The 24,438-nt window shown below is 38.0% G+C and overlaps 2 protein-coding genes and 3 non-coding genes across 6 annotated transcripts in view; 1 reads left to right on the top strand and 4 right to left on the bottom strand.

Annotated features, from left to right (window-relative positions):
- The first annotated feature begins 478 nt into the window (after window positions 1-478).
- Window positions 479-550, top strand: trnaq-cug (transfer RNA glutamine (anticodon CUG)). Its single transcript has one exon. It is a non-coding gene; the product is annotated as a tRNA-Gln (tRNA).
- A 148-nt stretch (window positions 551-698) lies between these two features.
- trnaa-agc (transfer RNA alanine (anticodon AGC)) lies at window positions 699-771 on the bottom strand. The gene has a single exon. It is a non-coding gene; the product is annotated as a tRNA-Ala (tRNA).
- Window positions 772-3,121: 2,350 nt separating this feature from the next.
- On the bottom strand, window positions 3,122-3,194 carry trnaa-agc (transfer RNA alanine (anticodon AGC)). The gene has a single exon. It is a non-coding gene; the product is annotated as a tRNA-Ala (tRNA).
- A 7,128-nt stretch (window positions 3,195-10,322) lies between these two features.
- Window positions 10,323-17,610, bottom strand: LOC141335111 (myogenesis-regulating glycosidase). The gene is made up of 3 exons (XM_073840423.1): window positions 17,536-17,610; window positions 16,177-16,597; window positions 10,323-15,358 (listed from the first exon to the last, which is right to left on the bottom strand). The coding sequence occupies exons 2-3, from the start codon at window positions 16,455-16,457 to the stop codon at window positions 13,585-13,587; spliced, it is 2,055 nt and encodes a 684-aa protein (XP_073696524.1). The 5' UTR covers window positions 16,458-16,597; window positions 17,536-17,610; the 3' UTR covers window positions 10,323-13,584.
- Window positions 17,611-17,980: 370 nt separating this feature from the next.
- Window positions 17,981-24,438, bottom strand: part of mamdc2a (MAM domain containing 2a) — a 32,501-nt gene continuing 26,043 nt past the window's right edge. Inside the window, exons 10-14 of one of the 2 annotated variants that reach the window (XM_073841375.1) lie at window positions 23,958-24,054; window positions 19,388-19,543; window positions 19,035-19,288; window positions 18,751-18,835; window positions 17,981-18,547 (exon numbers count right to left, since the gene is read on the bottom strand). In XM_073841375.1, coding sequence (XP_073697476.1) covers window positions 18,486-18,547; window positions 18,751-18,835; window positions 19,035-19,288; window positions 19,388-19,543; window positions 23,958-24,054 — 654 coding nt within the window. In that variant the 3' untranslated portion in view covers window positions 17,981-18,485. Of the gene's footprint in view, window positions 18,548-18,750; window positions 18,836-19,034; window positions 19,289-19,387; window positions 19,544-23,957; window positions 24,055-24,438 lie in introns of those variants that run through there. The other variant, XM_073841376.1, reaches the window with a different exon arrangement.

Raw genomic sequence — 24,438 nt, 5'->3', positions numbered from 1 at the left:
TTGGTGTTAAAACCAACCCAGGATTTTCGGTAAATTTACCCTAGAACAGTTTAGTTTAGGAGTAAATAAGCCTAAAAATCTAACAATCCCTGATTCAATAACATGTTTAGCCAGATAGGAATTGATAGAGGCTTTCGATCAGACAGCTGTTCTTGACAAACTGCTCTTCTTTCTACAGCCACTACGCTGTCCTCTTCTAAAAATATATTACGTTTCTATGCGTTTATACATAGCACACTAGACTTTTCAAATCAAATTATCCTTGCTTGCGTCAAGAAAACTGATGAAGGCTTTTTTAGATTTAGATTTATTAAATTTGAAGCTGAACCATGTGGTACTACTGACATAGTATACAACCTGTACAGCTTTAAGGGGAAAATAGGCTTAAACACCAAACCCCCTATCACCTCTCCTCTTTTATGTTTCAGGGGAGTGGCTTTTATTCCACAGCCTAGTGGGTAAACCACAGCCCCCAGGAGGTTCCATGGTGTAATGGTTAGCACTCTGGACTCTGAATCCAGCGATCCGAGTTCAAATCTCGGTGGGACCTTTGGTGGTTTTGGCACCACATGTGAGCAGGACCCAAACTGAAGAGCTTTTCTTGGCACCAACAAGCCTCAAAAGGTTGTGTAGGGATTCCATTTGTACTGTAATGGCACAGAATATATAATTAGAATATGGTGTATAATAGAAACGCTTGGAGAATGCGGGCATCGATCCCGCTACCTCTCGCATGCTAAGCGAGCGCTCTACCATTTGAGCTAATTCCCCGTGTGGAGAAAAGAGGGCCATCGTTTTTGGGTCACTCACTCACCAAAAAATGAAAATTCTGTCATTAATTACCCTCATAATGTTCCAAACCCCTAAGACCTTCATTAATCTTCAGAACAAATATTAAGATATTTCTGATCAAATCCGAGAGCTCTCTGACCCTGCATAGACAGCAACGCAACTACCACATTCAAGGACAAAGGTAGTAAGGACATTGATAAAATAATCCATGTGACATCAGTGGTTCAATTACACCATTGAAGCCATGAGAAAACTTTTTGTGCACAAAGAAAACTTTAAATTAGTTGCATCTTTCATTGAACATTTAAATAAGGTGGTTGCTATACATTTCTATAAGAATTTTGACACTACGGGAAACAAATAACAAGATAAGTATATTACATGTACAAACTTCACAAAAACATGTCCCAAAAAATGTCATAAATAACATACAAAATAAGTTCATCATGCTTCATCATTAGTTTTCTGTTAAACTGAAAATGTGCTGATATTTTACAAAGCCACTCCTGTAACTTTATTCCAGTAAAGACGATTTTTGCTTTACACATTCCAACATGACCCCTTTTTACAATTCAAGAGGTCTTTGAACCTCTAGAATTGTCCTCATTCTACTCTATCACCAAAATTGACAATTATGGTTGACAAATGGATGAGTCCACAAGATTACTTGGAAGCCATCTTCCCTTTGTTTTTAAAACATGGCTGAGGCTTTGGGACACTTGATTGGACCTAACTCCCCATAGCCACTAGTATACATGTCGTACAGCGATAGGTAACTGCAGTTGAAGCCATTTTTTGGATATCAGATGCATATTTCTCTAGAAGAGGTTGACTTGTTCTAGAGCTTTTGTAGACCAGATTGTGGTCTATCACAATAAAGGCAAAAAACACCTTCTGTGGGCTTATTGGGCTTGTTGAAATAACAACAGAACATGTACTTGTGTATAGAAGTGACGTCATGCCCGAAACATACACGACAGCCACTGCGCTGTCTTCTTCTAAAAATACATTAACGTCCTATGTATTTATAGTTAGCACTCTGGGCTTTAAATTGAATTATCCTTGCTTGCGTCAAAACTGATAAATGCTTCTTTAGACTTGTGTTGGTTCAATTTGAAGAAGCTGAACCATGTGATACTACTAACATGGTATACAACTTCTAGAGTTTTAAGGGGTAAGTAGGATTAAACACAAACCCCTCTACTATTATGTTCCGGAGGAGTGGCTTTTATTCCACACTCTAATGGGCAAACCTCAGCTCACAAGAGGTTCCATGTTTAGAATCCATATTTAGAGTATGGTGTATAAATAGAAACGCTTGGAGAATGCGGGTATTGATCCTGCTACCTCTCGCATGCTAAGCGAACGCTCTACCATTTGAGCTAATTCCCCATGTGGATGAAAGAGGTCTATTATTTTGGGTTGCTCACTTACCAAAAAATGAAAATTCACCAAAATTGACAGAATTATAGTTAACGATTGGATGAGTCCACAAGGTTACCTGGAAGCCATCTTCCCTTAGTTTTTTAAACATGGCTGAGGTGTTGGGAAACTTAATTGGCTCTAACTCCTTATAGCCACTAGTACATGTCGTACAGCTCTAGGTGACTGCAGTTGAAGCCATTTTTTTGGATATCAGATGCATATTTCAGAATTCTTTCTTGGTTGACTTCTTCTGGAGCTTTTGTAGACTAGATTGGTTGTCTGAAAACACCTTTTGTAGACTTATTGGGCTAACAACGGAACATGTACTTGTATAACATGTACTTGTGTATAGAAGTGATGTCATGCCCGAAACATAAACGACAGCCACTACGCTGTCCTCTTCTACAAATATATTAACATCCTATGTATTTATAGTTAGCACTCTGGGCTTTAAATTGAATTACTCTTGCTTGCGTCAAAACTGGTGGAAGCTTCTTTAGATTTGTGTTGATTCAATTTGAAGAAGCTAAACCATGTGATACTACTAACATGGTATACAACTTCTAGAGTTTTAAGGGGGATGTAGTGTTAAACACAAACCCCTCTACCACCCCTCCACCATTATGTTCCGGGGGAGTGGCTTTTATTCCACACTCTAACGGGCAACCCGCAGCTCACCAGAGGTTCCATGGTGTAATGGTTAGCACTCAGGACTCTGAATCCAGCGATCCGAGTTCAAATCTCCGTGGGACCTATGTTGGTGTTTTGGCACCACATGTGAGCCGGACCCAAACTGAAGAGCTTTTTCAGCACCAACAAGCCTCAAAAGGTTGTGTAGGCATTCCAGTTGTACTGTAATGGCACAGAATATATAATTAGAATATGGTGTATAAATAGAAATGCTTGGAGAATGCGGGCATCGATCCCGCTACCTCTCGCATGCTAAGCGAGCGCTCTACCATTTGAGCTAATTCCCCATGTGGAGAAAAGAGGGCCATCGTTTTGGGTCACTCACTCACCAAAAAATGAAAATTCTGTCATTAATTACCCTCATAATGTTCCAAACCCCTAAGACCTTCATTAATCTTCAGAACACATATTAAGATATTTCTGATCAAATCCGAGAGCTTTCTGACCCTGCATAGACAGCAACGCAACTACCACGTTCAAGGACAAAGGTAGTAAGGACATTGATAAAATAATCCATGTGACATCAGTGGTTCGATTGCACCATTGAAGCCATGAGAAAACTTTTTGTGCACAAAGAAAAATTTAAATTAGTTGCATTTTCATTGTACATTTAAGTAAGGTGGTTGCTATACATTTCTATAAGAATGTTGACACTATGGGAAACAAACAAAAAGATAAGTATATTACATGTACAAACTTCAAAAAAACGTGTCACAAAAATGTCATAAATAACATACAAAATAAGATCATCATGCTTCATCATTAGTTTTCTGTTAAACTGAAAATGTGCTTATATTTTACAAAGCCACTCCTGTAACTTTATTCCAGTAAAGACGATTTTTGCTTTACACATTCCAACATGGCCCTTTTTTACAATTCAAGAGGTCTTTGAACCTCTAGAATTGTCCTCATTCTACTCTATCACCAAAATTGACAGAATTATAGTTGACAAATGGAGTCCACAAGGTGGTCACAAGCCATCTTCCCTTAGTTTATAAAACATGGCTGAGGCTTTGGGAAACTTGATTGGACCTAACTCCCCATAGCCACTAGTATACATGTCGTACAGCGATAGGTGTCAGAGTATCACCCCAGTCACCCACACTGGACACACCCTCTGAAGAACCACCCACTCGTTCCGGATCACCTAACTTCTGATCTCACTCACCTGACTTCACTTACCACACCCTATATATACCCAGTCCGCTCACTCACTCATCGTCTGGTCTACAGATTGCACTCCCTGGTTCTCCTCTATCCCTATGGACGCTGATTCTCCCATCTGTTTCCACGGACATTGCTACCTGTGCACAAGGACTGTTCAGATAAGATTACCCTTCGTTACAACCAACCATATTGCTGTTTGCTACTTACCTGCTGTTCAAATAAACTTACCACTTTTATATTATACTTCCCTCCGTCTCTGTCTTCGTCTGTGTGTGACAATAGGTAACTGCAGTTGAAGCCATTTTTTTGGATATCAGATGCATATTTCTCTAGAAGGGGTTGACTTCACATCACAAAGGCAAAAACACCTTCTGTGGGCTTATTGGGCTTGTTGAAATAACAACAGAACATGTACTTGTATAACATGTACTTGTGTATAGAAGTGACGTCATGCCCGAAACATACACAATAGCTACTACACTTTCTTCTAAAAATATATTAACGTCCTATGTATTTATAGTTAGCACTCTGGGCTTTAAATTGAATTACTCTTGCTTGCATCAAAACTGATAAATGCTTCTTTAGATTTATGTTGGTTCAATTTGAAGAAGCTGAACCATATGATACTACTAACATGGCATACAACTTCTAGGGTTTTAAGGGGTAAGTAGGGTTAAACAAACCTCTCTACTATTATTTTCCGGAGGAGTGGCTTTTATTCCACACTCTAATGGGCAAACCTCAGCTCACAAGAGGTTCCATGTTTAGAATCCATAATTAGAATGTGGTGTATAAATAGAAACGCTTGGAGAATGCGGGCATCGATCCCGCTACCTCTTGCTTGCGCCTACTGCATCCCACCGATTAAGCCAAAGTAAGCCCACATGAGCCAATTGCGTTCTCTCCTGTGGCTTCCTTTTGACCAATCGCGTTTCTCCCCAGGGCTTACTTTTGACCAATCGCGTTTATGTCCGGGGCTTACTTTTGACTAATCGATTTTCTCGCCTGTCGCTGACTTTTGACCAATCACTGCGACCGTTTATTATTGTCATCTTTGCGATAGGTAAGGCTGTTTACTTCATTGTTAAGTACAATTGAATATCATTATTTGTTCATAAATAGTGTGTATTTTTGGAAAATAGAACGTGCCAATGTATACGTTAGCATGTATAGCACACGTTTTCTTAAGTATCTTTGAGCCTGTAACTTTTGAAATGATAGAACAAAACATGTCGCTACTGATCAGATAAGTTCAAATCAAATTAAGCTACATTGCTATCAACAATGATGTGTGTATTGTGAAGAAGAAGAAAATACTTATTTATTTACTTGTATAGAGAGCTGGGTAGCTTACTTACTGTAACTGTAATGACTTTAATTCGTTACTAATTCCAAGTTACATGACAAAAATTGTAGTTCGATACGTAACCCATTAACAGTTACATTACACATTTTAGGTAATATAAGTTAATCAGACTACTTTTTACGTTACTTTTAGATTACTTTTGACCTAACTTGTTTATCACAGATTTAAACAGGATAATCTTGTACCATTTTGACATAAAAAGGTAAAGAATAAGAAAATAGATTGCATTTGTTGTTATTAACAACACTATATAAATAATAAATTGAAGTAAATCATTTTAAAATCAATTTAAAAAAATGCACTAAAAATGAAATATTTTATTTGTTTACCTGCATGTCATGTGACCATAACCTCATCAGAGAACCAATGAACATGAAAAGTGATAATAATTAAAATATTCATTTTAAGTATGTTAAGTAAATATATTAGTTAAAATTTGTGCATTATAATGTGTTTGAAAGACAAAAGCCTTTGTTAAAGGTGGTTAAAAATATCTACAGTGTGATAATTCAAATGAAAATAAATGTGTTTATCAGTAGTTGATGCAATGTTGAAATACTTTATGCAAACCTGAAATGATTTTTGGACCACGAACGGATCCAGCAGATATGGAAAGAACAGCGGAAGCACGTTACGTGTATCCAAGACCCAGAGAACTTTTAGTCCAGCCAGCAGGGGGTGCTCGTTCCCTGACATGTACTGTGTGGGTCCAAAACTTCAGACTGTGAAAAATAGCGACTTTTTAATTAAGCCTTAAACCGGCCCCTGTAAAAAGGAGCATTCCTTGGATGAGGCATTAAACTGGCCTCCTGGCCTTCTGTGTTCATAAAATCCCATTCCTCAATCATGAATTTGACATGAATCCGTCCGATGCGGCATCAAACTGGCCTTCTGACCTTCTTCGGTCATGAATTCCGCACCTTAATTATGAATTTGATATCATTCATTGAGGTGGTAGCGCATTCTGCCAGCTGTATTGAGCCGGTCTGGAAGCGCTACTTTTCTGAAAATCTAGTTTGCTGCTTGAGGTAGTTTCAGTCCGGCCAGCAGGGGGTGAAATCACCTTCCTCAATCATGAATTTGACCTCATTTATAGGGGTGGTAGCGCATTCTGCCGGCCACATTGAGCCTGGCAGGATACGCTACCCCTCTGTTAGATCAGATCAGCTTTCTTAAGGCTCAGTGAAAAAATTCAATTGTTCAATGCAGTAGCCAGAGTCTGGTTGCTCAATGAACCTAAGCAGGCCCAAGCCTGGTCAGTATGCGGATGGAAAACCCTTTGTGGAAATCTAGTTTGCTCGAGGAGGTAGTTTTAGTCCAACCAGCAGGGGGTGTTCGTTCCCTGACATGTACTGTGTGGGTCCAAAACTTCGGACTGTGAAAAATAGCGACTTTTTAATTAAGCCTTAAACCGGCCCCTGTAAAAAGGAGCATCCGTCCGATGAGGCATCAAACTGGCCTCCTGACCTTCTGTGGTCATGAATTCCGCACCTTAATTATGAATTTGATATCATTCATTGAGGTGGTAGCGCATTCTGCCGGCCACATTGAGCCTGGCAGGATACGCTACCCCTCTGTTAGATCAGATCAGCTTTCTTAAAGCCCAGTGAAGTAGTTCAATGGTTCAATGCAGTAGCCAGAGTCTGCTGGCTCACTGAAGCTAAGCAGGCTCAAGCTTTGTCAATATGTGGATGGGAGACCCTTTGTGGAAAGCTAGTTTGCTGCTGGAGGTAGTTTTTATCCAGCCAGCACGGGGTGCTCGATAACTGACATGTACTGTGTGGTTCCAAATCTTCGGATTATGAAAAATAGCGACTTTTGACTGGATCCTTAAACTGGACCCTGTAAAAAGGAGCATCCTTGGGATCAGGCAATAAACTGCCCTCCTGAACTTCAGAGTTCATGAAATCTCCTTCCTCAATCATGAATTTGACCTAATATATAGAGATGGTAGCGCATTCTGCCGGCTGCATTCGGGCCAAATTCAAATGTTGCATGCAGCAGCCAAAGTCTAGTTGCTCACTGAAGCTAAGTATGCGGATGGGAGACCCTTTGTGGAAATCTAGTTTGCTCCTGGAGGTAGTTTTAGTCCAGCCAGCAGGGGGTGCTCGTTTCCTGACATGTACTGTGTGGGTCCAAAACTTCAGACTGTGAAAAATAACAATTTTAAATTAAGCCTTAAACTGGACCCTGTAAAAAGGACCATCCTTTGGATGAGGCATTAAACTGGCCTCCTGACCTTCTGTGTTTATAAAATCTCCTTCCTCAATCATGAATTTGACCTGATTTACAGAGGTGGTAGCGCATTCTGCTGACTGCATTCAGCCTGGCAGGATGCGCTACCCCTCTATTAGATCAGATCAGCTTTCTTAAGGCACAGAAAACAAATTCAAATGTTGCATGCAGCAGCCAGAGTCTAGTTGCTCACTGAAACTAAGCAGGCCCAAGCCTGGTCCGTATGCGAATGGGAGACCCTTTGTGGAAAACTTAGTTTGTTCCTGGAGGTAGTTTCAGTCTGGCCAGCAGGGGGTGAAATCCTCTTTCTCAATTATAAATTTGACCTAATTTATAGGGGTGGTAGCGCATTGAGCCTGGCAGGATGCGCTACCTCTCAGATGAGCTTTCTTAAGGCGCACAGATCAAGTTCAAATGTTGCATGCAGCAGCCAGAGTCTAGTTGCTCACTGAAGCTAAGCAAGCCCCAGCCTGGTCCGTATGTGGATGGGAGACCCTTTGTGGAAAATTTAGTTTGCTCCTGGAGGTAGTTTTAGTCCAGCCAGCAGGGGGTGCTCGTTCCTTGACATGTACTGTGTGGGTCCAAAACTTTATACTGTGAAAAATAGCGACTTTTTAATTAAGCCTTAAACCGGCCCCTGTAAAAAGGAGCATCCGTCCGATGAGGCATCAAACTGGCCTCCTGAACTTCTTCGGTCATGAATTCCGCACCTTAATTATGAAATTGATATCATTCATTGAGGTGGTAGCGCATTCTGCCAGCTGTATTGAGCCGGTCTGGAAGCGCTACTTTTCTGAAAATCTAGTTTGCTGCTTGAGGTAGTTTCAGTCCGGCCAGCAGGGGGTGAAATCACCTTCCTCAATCATGAATTTGACCTCATTTATAGGGGTGGTAGCGCATTCTGCCGGCCACATTGAGCCTGGCAGGATACGCTACCCCTCTGTTAGATCAGATCAGCTTTGTTAAGGCCCAGTGAACAAGTTCAATTGTTGAACGCAGCAGCCAGAGTCTGGTTGCTCACTGAAGCTAAGCAGGCTCAAGCTTAAGTCAATATGTGGATGGGAGACCCTTTGTGGAAAACTAGTTTGCTGCTGGAGGCAGTTTTTATCCAGCCAGCAGGGGGTGCTCGATACCTGACATGTACTGTGTGGTTCCAAAACTTCGGATTATGAAAAATAGCGACTTTTTAATGGATCCTTAAACTGGACCTTGTAAAAAGGAGCATCCTTGGGATCAGGCATTAAACTGCCCTCCTGACCTTCTGTGTTCATGAAATCTCCTTCCTCAATCATGAATTTGACCTAATTTATAGAGATGGTAGCTCATTCTGCTGGCCGCATTCAGCCTGGCAGGATGCACTACCCCTCTATTAGATCAGATCAGCTTTCTTAAGGCGCAGAGACAAAGTTTAACTGTTGCATGCAGTAGCCAGAGCCTGGTTGCTCAGTGAAGCTAAGCAGGCCCAAGCCTTTGCGCCTACTGCATCCCATCGATTGAGCCAAAGTAAGCCCACATGAGCCAATCGCGTTCTCTCCGGGACTTACTTTTGACCAATCGCATTTCTCTCCGGGGCTTACTTTTGATCAATCAATTTTCTCTCCAGGGATTACTTTTGATCAATCGATTTTCTCTCCTGTCGCTGACTTTTGACTAATCGCCGCGACCATTTATTATTGTCATCTTTGCGATAGGTAAGGCTAAGGTTTACTTCATTATTAAATATAATTGAATATCGTTATTTGTTCATAGTTTCTGGTATCTTCCTTAATAAATATCTTTTACTGTATATATTTAGTTTTTATTACATGGGCCCACTCTTTCATATTGTTTGGTATCCTCCTCAATAAATATAATAAATATGTCTTTTCTGTATATATTTTGTAAATATTACATGGGCCCATTTTTTCACATTGTCCTGTATACCCGTCAATACTGTCTCCTCCTCAATAAATTATATTTTTTCTGTATATATTATGTGTATGTATATTATGTTCATTTTAATTACACATTTTACATTTGAACATTTAAACTGTCTTTTGATCAGATAAATTAAATCTGATAAATGATATCCATCAAATCATATCCCCACATACACAAAAAACGAATCTTTGAGGAAACATTTTATTCATTAATTTAAACATAAACATGTATAAACAAAATAATAAATATCAATCAACTACTGAAACATTTTAATTCATTTTATTTAACCATAAACATACTGTATATCATATACATTTAAAAAAAATAATCTACACGAAATAATAAATATCAATGAACATATTGATATGTCTAGGGCGCGATTTGTGAAAAAAGCAGGTGGGGATGGGGGTGTGTTTTAATACGACGGAAACTGTCAACGTGACAATTCGCTCCAATCAGATCGCGTATTTAACCATAAACGTAATGTGCCTTTTAAAAATAATATACACAAAATAATAAATATCAATCTACTACCGAAACATTCTTATTCATTAATTTAAACCTAAACATATGCCTTTTAAAAATAATATAAACAAAATGATAAATATAAATCAACTACTGAAACAGTTTTATTCATTTTATTTAACCATAAATATATATTATACGCATTTAAAAAAATAATCTACATAAAATAATAAATATCAATGAACATATTAGGCTTGTTTAAGATGCGCCTAGCCTCGCCTGAAATGTAGGCGAGAGTAGGCGGCTGCAGTGAAGGGAGGAGTGAAATAAGTTCAGTCAAGACGGACAGTTCTGAGCTCTGGAAGCGGAACAGATAACCTACGAGATCAAAGGAGGATATCGCGTTATTCACACTCACGTGCTGTGTTGTTGATAAACATGATATAATTTCAGTTCTGTTGCTTTTATATGAAAATAAATACGATACAAGACACTCAAAGTGCCTGCTATTTAATTCCATACGAAAGGCGTATTTATAATCCTTTTTTTTTTATTTTTTTTTTATAATCCACTTTAATACAAACACAACATATCACACACTGTCATAGTGTTTGGGAATATTCATGCATAAATATTAGATTAACATCACAGTTGTTTGAACCAATGAGCATTAAGCTGTGTCGTCAGCCAGTCGTTTCCCATCGTGCTTTTGGTCAGCGCAGTCGGTGGAGAGCTACTGCGCCCGACTGCGCAATCCGACACAGCCGCCTCTTCATCGCAAAAGTTTTTTGGCAAACGTCAGCATGATGTCAGAGCAAGTCGGACGTAACTCGGACACTTTTCTAACCGGCATGCAGATTGCGCTGATCACCGGTGATCGATTCTGCACAGGTTTTGCTCATCTCAAATAGCCTTTTGATATGTCTAGGGAGCGATTTGTGAAAAAAGCAGGTGGGGATGGGGCGTGTTTTAATACGACGGAAACTGTCAACGTGACGATTCGCTCCAATCGGATCGCGTATTTAACCATAAACATAAACATGTAATATGCCTTTTTTAAAATAACATACACGAATAAATAAATATCAATCAATATAATGTTATGTCTAGGGCAAGATTTGTAAAAAAAAAAAAAAAAAAGCAGGTGGGGATGGGGTATGTTTTTAATACGACGGAAACTGTCAACGTGATGATTCACTGTTTCGAATCGCGTATCGCGAATCATTTGATTCAGAATGGGACTTCGACTCAGTCGCGCAGACCGCGGGTTCGAATCCAGCCCGCCGAGGGTGACGTGTTTCACATGTAGCTAAAACTCCTCCATACCGCACTGGAATATAGCCCGAATATTGTTGCAGGGGAAACTTGTCGGCACATTTGCGTTTTCGCGTCTTTTTCGCTTGCGAGGGGGGGCTCAAAGATTGAGCTCCTTCTTTTGTGCAGCGAGCGCTCTACCATTTGAGCTAATTCCCCAGATGGGGAAAAGAGGTCCATCATTTTGGGTGGCACATTCAAAGTTCTTAAAAGAAGCACTCAAACAAACAAAAAAAGTAAACGATTTCAACAGAACATCCAACATAACAATACATGTTTTAAGATCTTTTAGTGTATACAAACGCAGTTAAACAAAACAGAACAAAACAGAAACTTTACAATTTCATCTGTATTACAAAAATAATATAAAAACAAGCACAGCTTTTCCCAGGCTTATAATTTATTGCCCAATAAATTAACAATTATTTTATGTTCACAATTTGACACGTGTCTGCATGTTAACATAAATAGGTCTAAACTTTTAATATATAATTGGTATTATGTTTTATGAGTTAAGCTGAGGGTGGCAAAATGTCAATATAAAAAGTTAATAATGGAGCAAGAAATCTTAACTGACACATTATAAGTGTACTTCAGTGAATAAACAAATGCTATAAAACCACAGAAAATATTCCCTTTAAATTAGTTGCATCCTTCATTGTACATTCAAGTAAGGCAGTTGCTTATTTCTATATGATTTTGACACTATGGAAACAAACAACGACAAGTAAACTACATTTATAAACTTCACAAAAATATGTCATAAATAAATAATGTGCTTTTTGGTTTGCACATTCCAACAAATGGCCCCTTTTCACAATTCACAGGTCTTTATTAAACTTTGACAGGTAGGTGGCCAATTTTCTGAGGAGCCTCTTTCTGGAGACTTATGCAATATAACATATGGATAAACTACAACATAAACCTTGCTGATGCTATTATTCTATGACGGTGTTTTAGTGCCACGTTAAAAAAAAATTAAGATTACGAGATTAAAGTCATATTTCAAGAATAAAGATAAAACTACAAGAATAAAGTCAAAATGACGAGAATTAATTCGTAGCAATTACAAGATTAAAGTTATAATATTTTGAGAGTATATTCTAGCCTATTGCGAATTTGAAAGCTGAGCTGTGTTATATTAAAAGCAACAAAGCACAAAATTATTGTGATTACTGGGTGGCTGGCGCGCTGCCAATAATGATTGGAAGACGTTAAATAGTATGTCCAGTCATTTACTGTATTATACCGTGAATAAAACAGCTTGTGAATAGTCACTTATATACCTCAGAAAAGACAACAATATAACTTATGTTATATATAACGAGGCCACTTCAACCTTTAGAATGTTTTATTGTTGTTTTTAATTAAATGAAACACAGGCGTGTTTGTGGAGTAGGTGGTGGGATTTTCACAAAGAAAACAGTATAATTTATTGAACTGATTCACATGAATACAGCGATCTTTCACGCCACATTAAAGAGCTTGAAAACACATTATCGTAAGGCACATTGTTTGTATTCCACTATGTTTTATATTACAAATAACAAATGCAATTGAAGACATTAAATATTATTTCCAAGCATACTGTCCCCATGACTGTGTGTGAGCTGAATAAAAAGTTCCTGTTCAGTCTGTTAATAAATATTATATACTTGTATATTAAGCTGTTTCCACTCGGACGCTCAAATAAAATAAATTCTCAAATAAATTCCGGTGGCCTGGCAACTTCTCCCGGTGCTCTCAATCCAGGCCTTTGCATGTGCAATATAGGCTATACTCTCTCTCTCTCTAAATATAACTTTCATTTCTATGATTTAAATTCTCAAAACATTTCAACTTTATTCTCGAACTATTTCGACTTTATTCTCGAACTATTTTGACCTTATTCTCTAACTATTTTGACTTTATTCTTGAACTATTTAGACTTTATTCTCAAAATATTTCAAATTTATTCTCAAAATATTTTGACTTTATTCTCATAGTATTTTGATTTTATTCTTGAAGTATATTGACTTTATTCTCGTAATTTCAACTTTATTCTCGAAATATTACGACTTATAATCGTACATTTTTAAATTTTTTGACGTGGCACTAAAACGCCGTTGTAGTATACAAACAGTTCATTTAGTTTGAAAGTCATAAGTTTGTACAAATAAGTTATGGCATGGTCAGATCAGACGTAGGGCTCATCTCATACATTCTCAAAACTATCCTGACCAGACAAAGTAAGCAACTTCATCTAAGTCCACTGGATAATCAGTAAGGTATACAGGACCTTTGTCGAAATACTCTCCTTTGTAACTTCTCCATCTGCCTGCAGGAAGGTATATATCTCTTTCTTGCTTGCCCGGTTCAAGTACAGGGGCTACCAGAAGGTCATCCCCGATCAGGAACTGAGAGTCAATTTTGTAAGCTGCCTCATCATCTGTTGCGATCCACCAAAGAGGGCGAATGATGGGATCCCCAGTGTACAGCACTTCCCCAGCAAGCTCCAGAACCCGAGGAGCTACAAGAGATTCGTGAAGAGCAGTGAACTTCTTGGCGATCTTCACAACCTCATCATCATAGTGCCATGGTGGAAGTGAGAACTGCATGGCTGGCATGAAAGCTGAGAGCTCGAGCCAACGGATGTACAGCTCACGATCTGGAAGGCCAGTGAGGTTTGAGTATGTGCTTCCACCTATTATGTCTGGCAGAATAAACTGGTAGCCAAGAATGCTTATAGTAAGTACAGTTGGGATTATAGATTTGAGGCCTAGGGTGTATCCCCATAGTGAGTCACGGTCAATAATTCTGAAGAAGCAGGAGATGTTTTGAGATTGATAGCCAGACCGCAGCTCTGCACGGTCATTAAATGGTATTGCCATCTCAGTGTAGCGCCGAGTAAAGGTACTTGGATCCCGCAGAGGAACAAAGGTACTGAACTGCTGAGGTAAGTAGCTTGTTTCTCCTGCGTCAAACTTAAAAGACACCACTCCATACTTGTTCTTGAGAGTGCGGAGATTCAAGGCATACCAGTCCCGAGCTTCTGGATTTGTGAAATCCAAAATTCCAGCGATGCCGTTCCACCAACGTACCAATGCGGGAAGCTGGCTACCGGGCACTCGTACAAACAGTCCTCGTTCTACTCCAACACCAAAATTAACAGAATTATAGTTGACAAATGGATGAGTCCACAAGGTTACCTGGAAGCCATCTTCCCTTAGTTTTTGAAACATTGCTGAGGCATTGTGGAATTTGAAGGGATCTAACTCAAACTCCCCATAGTTAGTAGTATATGTGTCGTACAGCTCCAGGTGACTGCAGTTGAAGCCATTTTTTTGGATATCAGATGCATATTTTAGAATCCTTTCTTGGTTGACTTCTTCTAGAGCTTTTGTAGACCAGATTGGTTGTCTGAAAACAGCTTCTGAGGGAACCTTATTGGGCTTGTTGAAATATCGACGCACCATGTACTTGTGTATAGAGGTGACGTCATGCCCGATACATACACGATAGCTTAGCGTCACATGATGGGGATGATCAGGGTCTGGCCTGTAAGGGCTGTCATTGTAGCGAGCTTGAAACCACAGAGTTTTGTTCATTTCATCCCAGCCGAGGTGAAAAGGAACAGAATCGTTAATTTTTATGGCAGTGGCATTGGAAGAAAGCCAGTAGCGCTCTAAGATGCCACCAAATGCCTCATGATTTGAATGGATATCGCCTGTAATGAAAGGTTTAGGAGCTTGATGTCCTTTTATTACTATTGGCCAATGTTGCAACCGAGTCTCTGCACCACCATACCAGTGAGATCCACTGCAGGACATGACATGCTCCACCAACTGATGCTCCTCAAGCTCGTCCCAGCGCACGCGATAGCACTCGACTGTGTCTTTAGGCTTTACTGTTTCTATAAAGAAGTGTATATTTCCAGCCATGGATTTGTCACATTTGAGAATCGGTCCCTCTTTTGAACACGAGTCCAGATCAAGGGTTCCAGACCTAAAATGCACAATAACAAACAATGTGTACAATTATAATTATGTACAGTTGAATTCAAAATTTAAATACACCTTGCAGAATCTGCAAAATGTTCATTATTTAATTATTTGGCCAAAATACCAAAAATAATAATTCAAAAAACTTTTTTAATTTGAAGACCGGAGTTAATTTAACTTATTTTGTCTTCTGGGAAACATATAAGTATCCTCTGTAGTTTCTGAAGAATCTACAGAAAAAATATGATATTTGGAAAAAATAAAAATAAAAATTACATATCTTCATTCTGTTCAAAAGTTTACACCCCTGGCTCTTATTGCATTGTGTTTCCTTCTGAAGCATCAGTGAGTATTTGAACCTTCTGTAATAGTTGCACATGAGTCACTCAATTGTCTTCAGTGTGAAAAGATGGATCTCAAAATCATACAGTCATTGTTGTAAAGGGTTCAAATACACAAAAATGCTGAAAACCCCAAGAATTTGTGGGACCTGAAGAACAGCAGGCAGTTTAACTGTTCAGGACAAACAAGGGACTCATGAACAACTATCACAAAAAAATTTAAAACACAGCTGCGGATCATTCAGGTTACAACAAAAAAAAGAAACTTTTGAATGGGGTCATTTTTACAAATTCAACTGTTATTTTCTCGTGTGGACTATATGTAAGCGTCTTTTATATTAAATATCTTATTTAGGTCAGTACTAAATTAAAAAATAACATGCATTTTGTATGTTCCCTCTTATTTTGGTAAAATAATTAACATTCTGCAAGGTTTTAGTATATATTTATTTAGTATAAATAGCACATTTAAACAAAATACCTGAATGCCATCTTGAAAATGACAACCCCAGCTTGGTTTCGGATGACAAAACCATCTTTGTTGAGATCTAATCGTTCAGATGTCAGAAGGTTGGCCTTGTGGAGGGAAGCGGAGTAGTAGCACCATGCTATGATCGCAGCAAGAACCAGTATGAATCCAAGTACACCCGCTATTATCGCTGGGCGGCTTGGTCTACCAACTCTCTTCCTCTTAGGTGGTGAGTAACGGCCCATGGCACCAATGCCAAAATCTCCAACAGTTGCTGATACGATCTGGTACATTTTCAAAACACTTTTATGCTCACAGCCTTTGGTAAAATGTTTCTTATGAAGAGAAAGCAGAATGTTTTAGTTGAACTGCACATGGGCTGCACATGGTGGAAGTAGCAGCTGGCCAGGACGACTTGAAAATTTTGCCATGCCTAGACATATTGAGACAATTTAAAAGGAATAATATGTAAAAATATGCAATACTTTTTTCATGCAAAAACAGTGTTTGGAAGTGATATAACACGACTCCTAAGATTAAACAACACCCAATATTTATTCATAAAGGCATATTTAACCAAATAAATGAAGATTCTGTCATCATTTACTAATCTCTAAAGTCATTCCAAACCTATCTGACTTTATTTTTTTCTGTGGAAAAAAGATGAGAAATGTCTTACTCATGTCTTATTCATGACAGTCCATACAATATAAGTCAACAAAAATATGGTTGCCAACATACTTCAAAATAATGTCTACTGGTTTACAAGTACGTGAGAATAAGATTTTAAGAACAATTTCTTACAAAATCTAAAATTCTAAACATTTGTGAAACACAAAAACTGATTCAAGCTATTGCTGTTACACTATAGCAGCTGAACAGACCTCTGGGCATGTATTGAACAGTTTCCAATAGTGTGTTGTGATGTTCTGTAGCAGGCATACTCTATTGATCTGATGGACATTTGTGACCGAATAAATGCATCTGCTGTCATTTTTAAGGTTGTGCGAGTGTGTAAACTACTAGTTTTAGGAGTTATAGTTAAGTGTATTCATCCTCATCACCAATAACAGAGAAATAAATAGTACTCTCTGACGCATCACCTCACCTGACAGATTAAAATAACACTGCTACTTGACAACTAGCTTAAAAAAGCACAAAGACGATTAATTTCTATTTTATATTACGACTTATCTATGGATTAAACAATAAACTTTCACCAGTTACTTACATTTTGCGTCCTTGAAATCTTTCAGGAAACACTACAATATACGTTACGTGAATATTTCACTTTCACTCAGTTCCTGTTTGTGTACAGCTCGCCAGCTAAGCTTGAGGAAAATCACAAAATGTTTTAATAAGTAAACTTACTTTGATATTGACATTTCGTCTGCACATCGGCCAAAATGCTGTGACTTCGTTCATGAACACAGAAACAAGTTCGACCGGTTTGTTTGCATCATGGGTAATGTAGTGTTGAACAAGGCGGTGTCGCCTAAATATTTTATTTGATGAACATAAAAACGTACGGAAAGCAAACTGGAGGGGAAAATCTGTATGAACGTCAGAAAAATATAAACATGTATTAATTCGCGTTTAGAATATTTAGGTACTTATAACTTCGAAAAAGGCTTCAACCAGGTTTTGTTTTTTTCATAACACACTTGTTTCACTAGATGGCAGTACATTATAAGATAGAAAACTTTCGTTTTCATCGATTGTAAAACAATACAAACAGCTTCGCTTGTGTCTTTAAACGCCTTGATGAGAGATTAATATTTGAGTGTACAGTATTGTGATGAGAATCTACAAGAAATGACAAAGACGTTTTTATTTGAAAAAAGTTTAATACATGAAACACTGTGAGTGAGAATGTATACAACCCATGACCCGAACTTTATCATTGGTCCAAAACCTGTTTTTACCCTGGACACTGCGCTCAGTGTAAAAACAAACAAGAAAACGTTCACCTCAGCAAATAAAAACTTAAAAAAATGCTACCTAGCAGCATGCTGCTAAGCAATGTCAATACAATACAAAATTAAAAGTATTTTCTGATATCCTCTAAACAAAATACACAAAAAATAAGACAGTCCCCAAACTGATCCAAAAATATCAGGCTATATCGAGAACTAGACACATCATACCACCTATAAAAAAGAACAATAAAGCATGTGTCTTTCCATGTAGTCATGCATGGGCAGAATCTGCAGAACACTGTTGAGTCTAGGTAACAAATCGTCTTTTCTCTCTCCCAGTCTTTCCATCCCCAGTGACACACAAATATAAAACAAACACACATCAGCATTCCTACGCCTCGCTCAGTACTCAATTTCATTAAAATTTTCAGAAAATCCAGAGTACTCGATGCTGTCTCCAGGATCTAGAGAAAGAGAAAAAGAGGGGAGAGATAACTAACGGAACAGTATGTGATCCCTCAGACTGCAGAACTGCAGTATAGAAACCACCTGCTTGCTCCCCCTACCTGCTGTTACTGCAGTACAGTCACCTGACCTCACTCAACCCACTGCAATACATCAAGTAAAAACACCACATAGTCATTCTGAACCTAAACTGTTTACTTACCTTTGCACGGCCCTTTTTTAAACACAATATCATCGATTGCAATGTCACTCCTTATTGAGGATCCTCTCACAGCTTCAAATATAATCTGCAAACAATTAGGGAGACATTAAAATACCTTTCAGTGACTACACACAACAGCAATGTTCAAAGCGGCACTCTATCCGTTTCCTGGCACCTCAAGTACCCTTATCACAGCGATCAAACGGTCGCTTTGATATCGACATTATAAAAGATGATTTTCAAAGACATTTTTCAACAACAAAGGGAGTAAGAATGTCTCTAACCCAGTGCCTTGTGTAACACTCGTAATCCACCGTGGCCTTCATCCAGGACACACTTTGTTCTCCTTGTCTTGTCCAAAGCAATCTCTCCCTGTCCCCCTTATGCAGCAGGACGTTCAGAGTTCCTGTGCCTGAGCCGTACATGTGGTAGAAGAAGATCAGACACTGAGGTCCGGCTGAACCCCTTAACTCAGTGGACTTGAGCTGGGCCGACTGCTTGGGTAACATGTGAGACGCCTCAATGTACATGTAGTAGCCTTGAAGTCAAAGCGGGAAAGACTTAGTGTGCACTTAGTATCTCATGACATCAGCAATCTTAATAAAGCATTTCATCCTAAAGCAAAAATTTGACTCACCTACCCCTAAGGTGTGGTCCCCCTTGGGTCCTGTGTAGGATGTGGGTGTCTGTCCCCTGATCCGTAACCAGTGTCCTTTCTTAGATTTCTTTTCTTGGGTATAGCCGCAGTCACCAGTTTCAAAGTTACAGTGTCCAGGAGGTGGATTAAAGGGTCCTAAACAGAGCACAAAAGGGTGACCTATTTCGAAATAGCAAGTTCCACCATATTAAAATACACTTTATGTGAGTGAAATGGTTAAAAGCTTGTCTATTTCTGTCCACCGCAGCCGGCACTGCCCATTTAATGTCTATGTTTGAGAGGGCAGATGTTCTCCATTGCCATGGGAATATATGTCTATAAACAGAATATTTAAGAACCTTAGACAAGGACCTTGCCCATTTCCGAAGCCACATTGTTTAAGCGTGCTCACAACTGACAAGAAACGTCTGCCGAGCAACCTCTAAGTAATACAGTTTAGCCTTTATTAGAACAATCAGCTGCTTAAATCTAAAGTAATGGGTTTTACTTCCATAAAAGCAACACAACTGGGTCAAACACCATGTTATCGTTCGGACAATTCTAAATATGGAGACAGTTTTAGACAAAGCCATGTAAGTCACTTTTATTATTAAAAGGAAGAACGAGCTAAACGTTTTCTTCATGCTTGTTTGAATGGAAAACCACACAATAGTTTTAGGTGTTCTCCATTTAAATAAGCATCTGGAAACATGTACACAATCAATTAATTTATTAACTGATCCAACTAATTTTTTCTAATAACAGAGCAATATTTAGACAGTGAATGTTTCTAATACTGTAGCTCCTCTCTGAGAAAACCAGTGTTCAGTGTAGAAAAATAAAACAATGCCAATTATTACAAAAGATAAAATTGTATAAACGACTTGTTTTTCTAAAGAAACATTGACTAACAGCAACACCAGAGGGTAAAGTTACAGTGCATCTCTTTCACCTCCCCTGAGCCCATTGAGTTTTAACAGAGCACTTAAAGAGTGAGTTTGGTGGGGGGTAATTGAGAATGAATGGGGGAAAGTCATCGCGATATGATTGGATATGACTGGTAATGTTCTGCTGTGATTGGTTCATGCGATAAATCCTGTCTTTTGTGTTTGTGCAGTTTTTGTGTTTGCGAATCAGTCTGAATGAACAATATAGTGGCGTTAATGGAAAGACTAACTTCAAAAAGTAAGTAAACAACTCACACACTAGATATTACGATGGCGTTTTGGTGCCAAGTTAAAAAAAATTTAATCTAAGATTACGAGATTAAAGCTGTAATATTTCAATAATAATGTCGAAACTATGAGAATAAAGTCGAAATTATGAGAATTAAAGGAGTAGTTCACTTTCAGAATTTTTTTTTACAGATAATGTACTCACCCCCTTGTCATCCAAGATGTTCATGTCTTCAGTCGTATGGAAATTGTGTTTTTTGAGGAAAACATTTCAGGATTTATCTCCATATAATGGACTTCTATGGTGTCCCCCGAGTTTGAACTTCCAAAATGCAGCTTCAAATGGCTCTAAACTATCACAGCCGAGGAAAGAATGTTCTTATCTAGCATCTGTTATTTTCTAAAAAAAAATTACAATTTATATACTTTTTGACCTCAAATGCAGGTCTTGTCTAGTTTTGTGTGTACTCTGTGTAGAGCTTAAAAATTACATAAACTGTAAATGTTTTTAGAAAATATCTGATTGTTTCGCTAGATAAGACCGCTAGAGAAGCTGGGATCATTTAGAATGATTGCTTTGAAGCTGCATTTAAAGTCCCCATGAAATCAAAATTAAAGTTTTTTGGCATTTACTATGAATATATTAGCCTTAAGGTTATCTATAAGCTAGTGTGCTTCGTGTTTACAAGATATGGGCATTCAAAACTTACAGTCTCGTCACTTCCGCCAATATGAATCAACGATTTTGATGATATCACCGTGCACTTCAGCTTCTCATCAAACGTTCTGTCCAATCAAATGCTCTCTAGAGTTCGTAGTGTCCCGCCCCCTACACTATAAATAGACACTGAATCTGCCGCTAAGATCGGTCACTTGTTCACAGTGTAAGTGTTTTCTGTTTGGTGAATGGCATGTAGTGCGCAATGTAGGCGATAGAGAACGATTCAGACAGTGTACTGTAAATGTGCTTTCCATTGGGGTAAAGGAGGTCTGGTCTCACGTTGTTTCACGCGAACCGCAGCAGCGCGCATAGTCTACTCCAGACTTGCCTCAGGTCCAGAGACACGATAGCACGGAGCAGATCATATGCGCGCTCGGCATGTATTAAACTACACAGCCTCAGCATGATTATGATCACTATTTTGTTTTAGCAATAGTTTCATATTGAATCTATGGGGTAATTTATTAGACTGTGGCTGTCATAAGCGTACAAATGCGGCTTTACCGAGCTCAACGGCTCTGGCCAAAGAAGATATAAATGGAACGCTATTGGTTATTCAAAAGAAGTGGGCGGGCCTGGGCGATATGTTTTTGTTTCAGTTAAAATTACGTCACCACATAGAATAACGCTGCCTGTTTCAAGGCACTTCAGTGGACCTTTAAACTGCACTTTGGAAGTTCAAACTCGGGGGCACCATAGAAGTCCATCATATGGAGAGAAATCCTGAAATGTTTTCCTCAAAAAAACATAATTTCTTTACGACTGAAGAAAGAAAGACATAAACATCTTGGATGACAAGGGGGTGAGTACATTATCTGTACATGTTTGTTCTGAAAGTGAACTACTACTTTAAGTTGAAATATTTAGAAAAAGTCAAAATTCTGAGAATAAAGTAAAAATGTTTTGAGAATAAAGTCAAATGTACAAGAATGAATTTGTAGCAATAACGAGATTACAGTTACAATATTTTGAGAGTATATTCTAGCCCATATGCATGAGATATAATCAACATCTCAGCTTTCAAAATCTAAAATCTAAAGTCCGGTTTATAGCGCAATACAAACAATATGTCTATTACAATAATGTGTTTTCACTCTCTTTAATGTGGTGTAACCGATCACTGTATTTGCTTCAGTTTATCTTTCCGATCACAGTGAGACGTTTGTTTCATTAAATTAGGCTACAGGTATTCTGTTTTTTTCATTCCTTCTGATGTTCTTATTTTGCCAGAAATAAAGGGAAAACACATTTATAATTTGTATTTCATGATAAAACTGATAGAATTTGAAAGCTGAGCTGTGTTATATTAAAAGCAACAAAGCACAAAATTATTGCGATTACTGTGTGGCTGGTGCGCTAAAAATAATGAATGGAAGACGTTAAATATTATGTCTAATCATTAACTGTATTATACCGTAAATAAAAACGGATTGTGAATAGTCATTTATATACCTCAGAACAGACAACAAAATAACTTATGTTAACGAGCTGGAGTCCACTTCAACCTTTAGAACATTGTATTGTTGTTTTTAATTAAATACATGTGAGGAATGAAAGATTGGACACCACAGGCGTTTTTGCGAAGTAGGTGGTGGAATTTTCACAAAGAAAACAGTATTTCAGTAATTCAATTAAACGAATGTCTCATTGTAATCGAAAAGATGATTCATTCACATGAATACAGCGATCTGTCCCGCCACACTAAAGAAGGTGAAAAACACATTATTGCAAGGCACATTTTTGTATTTCACTATAAAACTGACAGATTTTGAAAGCTGGAGCTCCCAATATGGGCCATCTGCATATGCAAAAGGCTATAACATACTCGCAAAATATTATCTGTGAGAGTTTTTAAGTGAGTAATTAGCTTGGTGAAATTTAAAGTAAATCTCTGTGTCTGTGGCCAATATTCACCGAGCCTTGATGACTGATAATCTGAAAAATTCAAAATTCGTAACTATTAAAAAGAATAGCTGAACATAATTTCACACATAAAATATAGTGTTTAAATTGTTACTGCCTTAAGTTATTATTTTGGAATAAATGTAAAATGCTTAAAAACACTAACTTGACTTTAAAATATAGAATATTGATTACATTGTTAATGTAATTTTTTTTCTGATAGTGTAAGTAATGTTTTTTTAACCAAGAAAATGTGACTGGGACATGAATTTACATTTGATTTAAAAAGATAAAAAAACTTTGCCTCTTCATTTCAGAACACCTCTGCCCACCACTGATAAATGTATATAAAATACAGTACAATATTAATACATGTTATATATGTTACTGCTATAATAATGGCCTACTTCAATAGCTGCAATTTGAGAGTTTCTCACTGTGGTGAAGCAGCGATAAAACTTAATGTTAAGAATTTCAAAGATTTTTGTGATACAAGCCTCTATTGTATTAAAAATAGACACAATGCCACACAGTGCGACCATATGGCACTTGGCAGTAGTCAAAAAAGATTTCCAAAATGCCTTTTGGAATAATTGCTGCTTTACGGTACCACATGACCCTGGTGTTTGTTAAAAAACAGTAGGTGATTTAGCCAGGAATTGTCTTGCGGCGATAAAATCACCCTATAAAAGCTGGAATTAACTTACATCACCATGAAACACTATTACCATCCGAATAGGGCTTTTTCTCGTTGTCAAAAGAGTAGAAGTACCTGCAGTAACCCGACAGTCTCCAAGGGTCACTGAGATGTCATCGATAGACACAAGCCCACAGTCCCAGAAGTTTCTGCAGATGCTAACAAATGCTACCTTAAAGGGGAGTTAAGAATAGTTAAATAGTTAAATAGGGAGATAAAGTACTGTACAGCACATCATTTAACTCAAAAACAAAACAAAAAGGTCTATTAAACATTAATTAAAAGTTACTTGAAAAAAAATATTATTTTTAAAAAGACAATACAAATAACCCATGTCATTTGTTCTTAAAATGTACAGAGCTCAATTTAAAACTCTCAGATTTTCTGTGTTATTTCTCTTAAATGGCTTTGACATTTTGAGGAGGCATTAAATATGCGACAAAGAGAAATGCTATTAATGAGGTTTTGATGTGGTTTGCTTGCAGACAGACACTCCATTCAAAAGAGTCTTGGTTTTCAGTAATCAAAATCCCTAAGATTACAATAGGAATTCGCA

This window comes from Garra rufa, chromosome 5 (genome assembly GCF_049309525.1).
Source record: "Garra rufa chromosome 5, GarRuf1.0, whole genome shotgun sequence".
In the NCBI taxonomy this organism is placed as follows: domain Eukaryota; kingdom Metazoa; phylum Chordata; class Actinopteri; order Cypriniformes; family Cyprinidae; genus Garra; species Garra rufa.
The sequence above is the reverse complement of the archived record's forward strand: the minus strand, read 5'-3'. Positions and strand labels throughout refer to the sequence as shown.

Excerpts from the sequence above, each read along its gene's own strand:
- LOC141335111 (XM_073840423.1), bottom strand. The coding sequence starts at position 16,457 with ATGTACCAGATCGTATCAGCAACTGTTGGAGATTTTGGCATTGGTGCC. Across the intron at positions 15,359-16,176 it reads ATTTTCAAGATGGCATTCAG|GTCTGGAACCCTTGATCTGG; the intron begins GTATTTTGTTTA and ends TGTGCATTTTAG.